The sequence below is a fragment of the Prinia subflava genome, chromosome 17 (assembly GCF_021018805.1).
Source record: "Prinia subflava isolate CZ2003 ecotype Zambia chromosome 17, Cam_Psub_1.2, whole genome shotgun sequence".
NCBI lineage: Eukaryota > Metazoa > Chordata > Aves > Passeriformes > Cisticolidae > Prinia > Prinia subflava.
The window spans coordinates 15,003,098-15,013,930 of NC_086263.1; the positions used below are offsets into that span (position 1 = coordinate 15,003,098).

Below are 10,833 nucleotides of genomic sequence, written 5' to 3' on the forward strand. Positions count from 1 at the left end.
CCGGGGGGGTCTCTGCTGCAGGGACAGGGTCCCAGCCCCAGGGTCAGGAACAAAGGCGCAGGGGGGGCAGGAGCTGAGCTGAGCTTTCCCAGCCACACACCAGTGCTGGGGCAGGGCTGACTGTGGCCCCCAGCTGGAATTGTTGAGGTTGGAGAAGTCCTGAGGTAGAGCCCAACCATTCCCCCAAAAGCCAAAGCCACCACTGACTCCTGTCCCCAAGTGCCACATCCACGGGGATGGGGACTCCAGCCCTACCCTGGGCAGCTGTGCCAGGGCTGGGCAGCATTTCCAGGAGGAAATTCTTCCAAATATCCACCCTGACCTCCCCTGGCCCAGCCTGGGGCCATTCCCTCTCCTCCTGTCCCTGTTCCCTGGAGCAGAGCCCGACCCCCTCCGGCTGTCCCCTCCTGTCAGGAGCTGTGCAGAGCCAGAAATGCCCCCTGATCCCCATTTTCTCCAGGCTGAGCCACTTCCCAGCTCCCTCAGGAATTCTCCAGCCCCTTCCCAGCCCCTTCTTCCCTGGACACACTCCAGCCCCTTCGTGTCCTTCTTGTCCTGGTGGGCACAAATGCCACTGGTGAGGAGGGAATGGCACTCACAGGCAGCAGAGCCAGCGCTGAACCCTCTCTGTTCATTCACAAAAACACTTTAGCTGCCACTAAAGCCCTGGGTTCCCCAAAATGTCACCCACTCACCCCAGGATTGGGCAGAAAGACACGTCCAGGTGGTTGACTTCAATCTTCAATCCAAACCAAATAAATCAATGAATCTGTGAGTTTAAGAACCTTTTTCCAGCTGTTATTTATTTCCCCTCTGCCCAGCCCTCAGTACAGTCACACTCTGGTGTGGCAGCACAGCGCTCCAGGAGACACCACAGCTTTAGGCACCACTCCTCTTTCTGAACTACAGAAAATTCAGCATTTTAAAGCAAATCCACACCTGGTGCCACCCCACAGCCCTGCTCACCTGGGGCCAGGTAACAACTGCTCAGCTGCTGTCACCCACAGGCCCCAGGGCTGCCACCACGGCCCAGGGGACAGTCACTGCCCAGGAGTGGCTGTCCCTGCATTCTGAGCCACCAGACACATCCCTGCGGGTCTGGGGCTGGCACAGGGCACACACAGGGCATAGGGAACAGCAGGCTCATGCAAACAGGCTCGGGACTCCAAGGGTGCAAGCAGAGCAATGCCAGGGACAAGAGAGAAGCTGGGTGGCCCCACGAGCCCCCCCAGGGGCAGAGCAGCCCACAGGGATGCCCTGGAGCAGCTCTGGAGCAGCTCTGGCAGGGCTGCTCTGCCCCTGGAAGGGGTTTAGTGCAGCCAGAAGCGACACCCAGAATGTTGAAGCAGCAGCGTGGAAGGAAAGTTGAAATCTTCAGCTCCTGCATTTGGTCTCTGCATCAAACAAAGACATCTCAGTCCCACCCTCTGCATCCACATCGGGCTCCCACAAAAGTACCAGGAGCTTCTTCCTAAACCTGCAGGCTGATCCTGCCCAGCTCCAGTCTCACACCAACACAAAGATCTGCAGGTGGCACGTGGCAGCTTGAGAGACAGCAAGAGGAGGATAAACATTCTTCATCACAATATAAATATGCTCTAGAACATCTCAACGAGGGCAAAGTGCTTTTTTTTTTCCTTAATTAAAACGAAACAAAAAAACCCCTAAATAAAACTCATCTCAACCACAACAGAAGATTTGACTCCTACAACATGTGAATGGTCTGAGTGACACCTGCAGTGACATTAGAGGGACGCAGGCAGTGCTCAGTCCTTGGGCACTCGGAAGTTGTCCTTCTCTTTCCTGATGGCCCCCATGGCCCGGACAGGGTCGCTCTCCCCGGCGTGGTCCTGCACTGATTTCTCCCTGCCAGGAGGGAAGAGCAGGGATGGAATTCAGGATGGATCCCAGCTCTGGAGGCAGCAGGATCAGCTTTCCAGGCTGCACTTCAGCATCAGAGACTGGGCTTTGGCACAGCTCAGCAGGCCTGGTCCGAAGGCTCAGGGGCAGGAGGAAAATGCACTTTTGTGCCCCAGCAGAAGGAACAGGACTCAACAAAGCCTGTTGTGTCTCCTGAGGCAGGGAATGATGCTCAGCACAAGCCCCAAATGCAGGAACTTTCTGCCAGGACAGCCAGTGAGAGCCTTGGGGGCATCCAAGCAGGGATGTGGGAGGCAGAAGAGCAATTCCCACTGGGACACCTCCTCCTTCCCACAGCCTCCCAGCAGCAGGGCTGGGCTGAGCTTTCCCAGCCACACACCAGCGCTGGGGCAGGGCTGACTGTGGCCCCTACGTGGAATTGTTGAGGTTGGAGAAGTCCTCTGAGGTAGAGCCCAACCATTCCCCCAAAAGCCAAAGCCACCACTGACTCCTGTCCCCAAGTGCCACATCCATGGGGATGGGGACTCCAGCCCTGCCCAGGGCTGGGCAGCATTTCCAGGAGGAAATTCTTCCAAATATCCCCCCTGCCCTCCCCTGGCCCAGCCTGGGGCCGTTCCCTCCCCTCCTGTCCCTGTTCCTGGAGCAGAGCCCGTCCCTACCTGACTCTCATGAAGGGGTTGTAGGTGAACTCCTCGGCGATGGTGGAGGGGATGGTGGGCTCCCCACTGTCGTACTGGGCCTGCAATGAGGGGACAGGGCTGCTCCACCAGCACTCCTGGGGAACAGGGAGTGTCCTGGACAGAACACGGAGCTTCCAGGCAGGGAATGCCTCCCCCAGCCAGCAAACTGTGGCTGTGGGCACAGCCAAACCCTGCTCCCCTGGAACACAACTCCCCCTGCCTCCCCCCAGCATCTTCTCCTCTCCTCCACCTCCCCAGCCAGGCTGTGTGTCCAGGGAAGGAGGAGCAGCTCACCTTGGCCCAGGCCAGCTTCTCCTGGATGCTGGGGTTGCTGGGTTCCACGTGCCGAGCAAACTTGAGGTTGTTGATGGTGTACTCGTGGCCACAGTAAACTCTCTGCAAGAGGGAGGGACAGTGACACCGGGGACTCCACAGGCACCAAGGGGGACTGCCAGGTGCCACCAGCACAGCAGAACAACACACTCAACCCAACAGCCCCACTGGAGACAGGCAAGAGTGCTGGCACTGAGCAGCAGGACAAGCTGCCACTTTGACAGATGGAAGTGCCCCATGCCCCTGCTCTTTCCCCACAAAGCACAAACACATTTGGGGCAGGCAAATCCCTGCAGCTCTCCAGCACCACAGAATTGCTGTCAGCATTCATTCCTTGCAAACGTGGGAGTCTCCCTCTGAGCAGCGCTCTGAGGGGGTTTCCCTGATCTGTGGGTGCTCTGGGCCGGCTCCCCCACCCCAAAGGAGAGGTTTGTACCGTTCTGGGGTCCAGGCTGCCCAAAATCTCGATCAGGGCCTTGTACATCTCCTCGGGGGTGCCCTCGAAGAACTTCCCGCAGCCAGCCACGAACAGGGTGTCACCTGTGGGGGGACACGGTGTCAGCCCCACAGCAGCTCCCCACGGCCAGCCCAGGGCTCAGCCCTGTCCCCAGCACAGCAGCAGCATGGGGACAGCCAGGCTGTGCCACACAAACACTGCTGGTAGCTCCTGAGCCTTGCCAGGCACACCCTGCCAGCACCTCCTGCCTGTGGGCAGCCCCTGTCCCCTCCTGCCCCTCCTGGAGGGGACAAGGAACTCTTGCTCTTTGCTGTGAAACTCAACAAGGATGAGTCGCCTCTGTTTTCTCTGCAGTGCTCCCTAAAATCTTGTTGAAGCCTCTTTCTCTTCCGTGCAGGAGCTCTGGAGAGCACAGGGATGAGGCACAGCCCCAGGGAAGGGGAATCCTTCTCCCCAGACCAGAATCCAGGCCCAGTGGAGCACCAGCCCTCTCTGACTCCCCTATTCTCTCCTCTCTCTGCTGCCAGACGTGAGCACAGATAGATGGAAAAGCATCAGGGTTTGGGATCAGCCCGTTTGGCCCGAGACAGGAAACCAACAGCTCTTTTTTCCAAGAAAAAAAGAAAAAAGCTGGATGTAGGACTCATCCAGGGCTCGCTCTCGATGTTGCCTGCAGGGTGTGCAGCCCCTGCTTACAAATCCAGAGGGGTTTCCCCTGCTCCACCTACAATTCCTGCTTGGAAAGAGGCGCAGGACGTGGATGTTGAGCAGCTGCCCTGGCAGGAAGGGACGGAGGCACATCCAGAGCCAGAGGCACCCAGGCAGAGGGGGAGTTTCTATTCTGGGCAAGGGAACCTCCCAACTCCTCACCTGTAAAAACTGCAGGTGGCTCGGAGCTATTTGGCTTAGTCACATAATAACAGATGTGTCCCGAGGTGTGACACGGCGTACTGAGGCATTTCACACTCAGAGATCCCACCTGGGAAGAAGGCAGAACACTACAGCTGAGGCTGCTGTTTGCTGGCAATTGCACAGTTAGAAAAGATCTGCTACTCTCAGTGCCCTGGGGGTGCCAAACCTGCCCCAGCCTGGCCAGGCAGCAGCAGCTCTGCTCCTGGGAGAGCCCAGGGAGGGAGGTCTGAGGCAGGGAGCTGCTTCCTCCAGGCAGGTGTCCTGACAAAGGGAACTGCCAGATCCTTTCACTTCCATGCACAGGGACTCAAAGCCTGCCTGGCAGCAAGAGCCAACAGATCCAGAGCCAACAGAGAATCCTGAACAAAGCCAGTGGAGCGTGAAAAAAGCTCCAAACAAAAACAGAGCTGAAGGGGAGAAGCGGATGGTTGGGACCTTAGAGGACACTGAGGAGAAGGGCAGGGTTAGCCACAGCCTCATCTGCCACCCTGCCAAAGGCTGCCAAAGGGAGAAGGCTGCACTGAAACCACCCCGCACATGCCAGGGGCACTCCAAGGTGCCAGGGCTGCCCCGCTCAGGTGGGAACACACCTGTGCAGCTGTGACAGCGAGAGGGGACCCCCAGAGCCCCCAGGCCCCCCTTTACCTTCAGGGCTGTCAGGTGGGACACTCTCTGCGTCAGGGCCCCCACCCTGCCGTCCCCCCCGAACACGCGCAGCCCCGGCTCCATCTTCACCAGCTTCTCGTTGCCTCCAGCATGGTCCCTGCGAGGGGGAAAAACGGGATTTGGGGAGGAATGAACACAGATTTATGGTCCCTGTGCAGTGCTGAGCTCCAGGTGATCATTTCTGATCCACACCTGTCCCAGGATCTGTCACTCCTCATATCCAGGGACAACACGAGTGGAGCTCATTCCTCCAGTAATTAGGGCAGTGAGGGGGGAATCAATCCCTGACATCCCCAGCTGGGAAACAGCAGCCTCAGGGGCTCCCAGTAACTCTGCACTAACTGGGGCAGGGAGAGGATGGGCTGAGGGGAAGATGTGCAATCCAGCATGCCCAAAACACAGGGAGCAGGCACACAGACACCCCATGGCTCAGCACCTGCTGTGCTGCTGGTTTGTCCAGCTCAGGGCTGATTGCTTCACTCTCCAGCCACAGAGGTGGCTCCACTCTGACCCAAGGACAGGTTCCTACAGCAAAACATTCATTTTACACTCCTGGCAGTGCTGATTTGCACCTGGATCCACCCACAATGCTGACTGCAGGACGCCTCACGGGCCTGCCCTGGCACCTCAGCACAAATGTGCTTCCTCCCACACCCCGCAGCTGCCTCCACGCCCAGACACTGCACTGGCTCCCTGGAAAAACCAGGATTTTAAAGGTGAGAGGCACTGACACACAGCTTGTGGTGGAAAATCAGGATTTTAAAGGTGAGAGGCACTGACACACAGCTCGTGGTGTGCACAAGGCATCTGGTCAGAGCAAGGCCGAAGGAACCAGGTCTGCTCCTCCTCCTCAAGCCCCAGCTGCTGCTCAGAGGTGGCCCTGACCCAGGAGAGCAGCAGCCCCTGGCTGTGCTGGCTGAGGGACCCGGGACAGGGCGGTTACCAGTGGTGGTGGGTGGTCAGGACTGTGGTCAGCTTCACGCCGTGCTTCTTGACAGCATCCAGGACCTGCAGGATGGCACAGAAGGAGGGAGAGTCACACCTGCCATGGAAGGAGCTGGCAGCACCCCTGGTGTCACCTGGGCATGAGGACAGAGAGCCACACCAGGGAGCTCATCCCCACCCAGGCTGGAGGTACAGGGCAGCACACGGGGTCTCTGACCAAGCCCCAAGCCCCGCTTCCTCTTTTGTGCCCTACATCAGATTAAGGCCAAAATCCCAAACCAGGTTAATAATCCCTGGAGTGAGTGAGGGACACAGCAACCCCTGGAATGAGGGACACAGCAGTCCCTGGAGTGAGGGACACAGCAGTCCCTGGAGTGAGTGAAGGACCCAGCAACCCCTGGGGTGAGTGAAGGACACAGCAATCCCTGGGGTGAGTGAGGGACACAGCAATTCCTGGGGTGAGTGAGGGACACAGCAACCCCTGGAATGAGGGACACAGCAGTCCCTGGAGTGAGGGACACAGCAATTCCTGGGGTGAGTGAAGGACCCAGCAACCCCTGGGGTGAGTGAAGGACACAGCAATTCCTGGGGTGAGTGAGGGACACAGCAATTCCTGGGGTGAGTGAGGGACACAGCAATTCCTGGGGTGAGTGAGGGACACAGCAACCCCTGGAATGAGGGACACAGCAGTCCCTGTGGGGAATGAGGGACACAGCAGTCCCTGGGGTGAATGAGGGACACAGCAACCCCTGGAATGAGGGACACAGCAGTCCCTGGGGTGAGCCCTGCCTGTCCCTGTGCACAGCCAGCCTTTCCTGCCTCTCCCCCACACCCGAGGCAGCGTGTGCCTCGTTCCCCCCTGGATGCAGCATGGAAGGACATCCCAGAGCCAAGGCAGCATTACCTTCTGGGGCTGCACAGGGTCCACTATGGCAGCCTCCCTGGTGTCCTGGTCGATGAGCAGGTACATGTAGTTGTCAGTGAGGGCGGGCAGGATTTCCACCTTCATGTCGGCCTGGCTCACTGTCTTGGGCTCCCTCAGCTCGTGCTCCGTGTGCAGGAATTTAGCTCGCAGCTGTGCTGGACCTGGGCACCCAAAAAGAGCCCAAGCTCAGCCCTGGGAGGGGGACAGGAGGGACAGGGCATGGCAGCTCACAGGACAGCCCAGCCTGCCTCCCTCGGACACGAGGAGTGAGGCCACCACGGGACAGAACCTTGTGCCCCTCAAGGTGCTCCACAGCTGCCCCGAGAAGGACAGGACACTTTACTTTCCATGCAGGGAAAACTCTGTACTTGCATCAAAGAGGAGATTCCGAGGGGCAGGAAAGCAGAATGGAGCTGGTCAAGGGTCAGCCTGGGACAGTGACTTTGCAAAAAAGGCACAAAGGGCACGCTGGAGCCAAAAAACATAAAAGGAAGGAGCGCAAAAAAAAAAGGAGAAATACAGGAATACACAGACTGCTCTGACAGAAATTTCTGGTTTGTTACTGGGGGAAAGGGAAATGTCATCCTGCAGAGCACAGGGAGGGAAGCCAGGCTCTCCAAGGCTCCCCACCTGGCCAGGTAAGAGGCACACACAGAGCTCTTGCTCATGCCTGCCCTGATGCAACACCAGTGCTTCCATGTTTGCTTTTGGTTCAATGTTTAATCAGATCCAAGAAGCAAACTCCAGATGCAAATAACCTGGGCTCGGTGCACGGGCACACGGCTCTTTAAGAAATAACCAACCCTAGGAGGTTTGAGCACCCAAATAAAGGGAGGGGAGCAAAGGGAACGAGGTCTGGCAGTGCTGGGGCCCTGCAGCTCAGACCAGAGCTCAGACACTCGCAGGGAATGAGGTCCCTGCAGGTCAGGAATTGCTGTCTGAGCACCCGAAAGGCGTTTGCACACCCCCAGAGGTGCCTGTGCTGCCTCAGACCCATTTTATTCTGCACCACTGACTCTCCCAAAAGCTCCTGACTTTCCTGCTTGGCCAGCTCCCTCTGTGGCACAGGGAGATGGTGATCACCCTGTCCCACTGTCCCCAGGCACCCCAGCCTGCCCGGCCCTGATAGGAGCAGCTCTGCAGGAGCCCCACAGTCCTGCACATCTGCCAGCCCAGCCCACAGCTGTCAGGGCCCTCTGGCACAACCATCCTGCCCACAGCTTCTTCTCCTTCTACCTCCACCATCCCTGCTCATAAGGGAAGGGAAACCAGTGAAATTAAACACAGTGCTCAAAAAAACCCCAAAAAACTCAAGGCACAACAGAACAGGCATGCACTGGGTATTTACAGAAGTGGGAGAAGCGTCCCTACCTGCAGAGTGTTCCTCTGGAGAAGACTCCTTTCAAAAAAAGAACACAAGAAAAGCCCTTACTATTCTTTGATGGGGAAAATAAAAAGCCCCAAAACAAACAACTGCTTGCCAACAGGGAGAACTTTGGGATGCTGTCAGCCACAAGAGTTATCAATACTGGGTGCTTGTTTGCAGGCCAGACACCATCTAGGAAACAAAAACACAACCAAACAGAAGAAAACAAGCCAACCTTAACTTCAACTCAAAGGAATTATTCACATGCTCCAAATGCTTCTTTCCTATGAACCATCTCTAACCTTGGCCCGCATCCCACAGCCTCTCTGAGTGTGTAATTGGCAATTCTTCCCAAACAAACAAACAAGCTGCACCACATAAGGAACTGTTTTCAAACATGTAATTTCAACAAAGGAATGAGAAAACATCCACCAAGAACGACACTCACGTGCTGGCAGTTGCCATCTGCAGCTCAGCTGCACCTCGGGAGCAGAGCTGGGAGCTTCTCCCGCACTGCTCGGACCTGCCCAGCCCGAGGAGCTCCCCGGCTCCTGCCCAGCACTAACTCAGATCGCTGTCACACACACAATTAACCCCACAATTAACGCCTTCATTCTCCTCCTGACCGCACGCCTGGAGCAGAGGAGCGGGACAGCGGCTCTGAATCCCCCGCTGGGGCTCTGGAAGGGCTCCGAGCACAGCTGGAGCGGCCAAGGGGAAAGGCTTTGCAGCTGGAAGTGTTAATGTCAGCACAGAAACGCCTCCGTGCCGGGACTGACAGCGGGCAGGTTCCCTCAGAGCCAGGCTGCTGCTGCACTTCCTCCAGAACGTTTGGGGTTACTCTCTTTATTACATAAAAGAGTGGAAAATTCCCGTTTCAGGCAGGGCTGTCACTCAGACATGCCTGCACGCCCAGCCGCTGTGCTGCCTCGCAAGAACCACGCTCACGCTTTACACTCCGCACGCAGGGATTTTTTTGGGTACCCAGCGAGTTTGTGGCTCCAAGAAATGGGTCGGAGCCCAGGGCAGCTCCCGCTCCCGGCGGCGTGGAAGTCGCAGATCCCGGGGACTGCCCTGGCCCGGTCTGACATTCCCGCACCGCAGCTGCGGCCGCGTCCGGCAGAGAATCCGAGCCATTCTCGCTCACTACGGCCACCTCTTAAAACCCGAGTGATGCAAAACCACCGGCGCAGACTTCCCAGAGAGCCCAGCACCGGCGTGCAGGATTTAGGCCCGAAACGCGAACGCACAGCTGGGGCAGAGCGGGCTGGTTCCATCACCGGTACAGGCTGTCACCCACCGAGCCCAGCCCCGGCCCCTCCATCCTCCTCCCCGAGCACTGACCGGCGCTCCGCAGCCCCGCGGGGCCTCCCCGCTGGGCTCGGCACGGCCCGGCCCCGGCTGCAGCCGAGCAGGTGGTGCCGTGCCCGGGCTGTGCCGGGCTGTGCGCTGACTCACGGCCCGGGCACGGCACAGCCCGGCACGCCCGGAGCCGCAGCCCCAGCGCGGCCCCGCTCCGCCCGCCCGCGGCCCCGCCGGGCCGCACCCGCCGCACGTACCGGCCCGGAGAGCGGCCCCGAGGACGGCCCCGGCTGCCAGGGCGGTGCCGAGCGCCCGCCAGCCCCCGCGGAGCATCGTGCGCCCCGCCCGGCCCGGTTACCTTGGCTGTCCGCCCCGGGAGGCGGCGGCAGCGCCGGCACGGCCCGGCCCGGCCCGGCGTGCGCGGGGGCGGCGCTGCGTGCCCGGCGCTCGGCCCCGGCCCGGCCCCCGGCCCGCCCGCTCAGCCCGCGGAGGAGGAGCACGAGAAGCGGCAGCGCCGTGCGGGGCCCGGCAAGGACGCGGCAAGGGCGGCCATGGGCAGCTCCAGGCCGCTGTCCCGCTTCTGGGAGTGGGGCAGGAACATCGTGTGCGTGGGGCGCAACTACGCGGAGCACGCCAAGGAGATGGGCAGCGCCCTGCCCGCAGAGCCGCTCTTCTTCCTCAAGCCCTCCTCGGCCTACGTGCGGGAGGGATCGCCCATCGTGCGGCCCTACTACTGCCGGAACCTGCACCACGAGGTGGAGCTGGGGGTGGTGATCGGCCGGAGCGCCCGGGCCGTGCCCGAGGCCGAGGCCATGGCACACGTGGCGGGCTATGCCCTGTGCCTGGACATGACGGCCCGCGACACCCAGGAGCAGTGCAAAAAGAAGGGGCTGCCCTGGACCTTGGCCAAAGGGTTCGGCTCGTCCTGCCCCGTCAGTGACTTCGTGCCCAAGGAGAAGATCCCAGACCCGCACAAGCTGCAGATCTGGCTGAAGGTGAACGGGAAGCTGAGGCAGGAGGGGGACACCTCCTCCATGATCTTCTCCATCCCTTACCTGATCAGCTACATCAGCCACGTATTCACCCTGGAGGAAGGGGACTTGATTCTCACGGGCTCTCCCAAAGGAGTGGGGTCCGTGGAGGCCGACGATGAGATCGAGGCGGGGATCAGGGACGTGGTGTCCATGAGGTTCAAGGTGGCGCAGCAGACACGGGGACTCTGATCCCGCCGGAGCCTGCTGGCACCAGCACACCGGGACACGAACACTTCCAAGGGACTGCCACACATCCCGGGCACGGAACCCCGGGCCCAAAAGGTGTTTGACTGATACAACCCCATCACCATGGAGGCTTAAACCTGGAGTCC

General features: G+C 59.5%; 2 protein-coding genes across 8 annotated transcripts; one reads left to right on the forward strand and one right to left on the reverse strand.

Moving 5' to 3' along the window:
* Nucleotides 1-776: 776 nt before the first annotated feature.
* On the reverse strand, nt 777-9,950 carry LOC134559633 (hydroxyacylglutathione hydrolase, mitochondrial). Of its 7 annotated transcripts, none has more exons than XM_063414576.1 (10): nt 9,826-9,929; nt 8,171-8,198; nt 6,779-6,960; nt 5,873-5,937; nt 4,909-5,026; nt 4,222-4,330; nt 3,331-3,434; nt 2,856-2,957; nt 2,541-2,620; nt 777-1,866 (listed from the first exon to the last, which is right to left on the reverse strand). In XM_063414576.1, the coding sequence occupies exons 3-10, from the start codon at nt 6,881-6,883 to the stop codon at nt 1,767-1,769; spliced, it is 783 nt and encodes a 260-aa protein (XP_063270646.1). In that variant the 5' UTR covers nt 6,884-6,960; nt 8,171-8,198; nt 9,826-9,929; the 3' UTR covers nt 777-1,766. The 7 variants fall into 7 exon arrangements, with proteins under 7 accessions (XP_063270646.1, XP_063270643.1, XP_063270647.1 ...); XM_063414573.1 differs by having other exon boundaries at nt 9,725-9,841; XM_063414577.1 differs by lacking the exon at nt 9,826-9,929 and adding an exon at nt 8,614-9,461.
* A 68-nt stretch (nt 9,951-10,018) lies between these two features.
* On the forward strand, nt 10,019-10,690 carry FAHD1 (fumarylacetoacetate hydrolase domain containing 1). The gene has a single exon (XM_063414587.1). It carries the CDS (start codon nt 10,019-10,021, stop codon nt 10,688-10,690), a length of 672 nt encoding a protein of 223 aa, XP_063270657.1.
* The last annotated feature ends 143 nt before the right edge of the window (nt 10,691-10,833 follow it).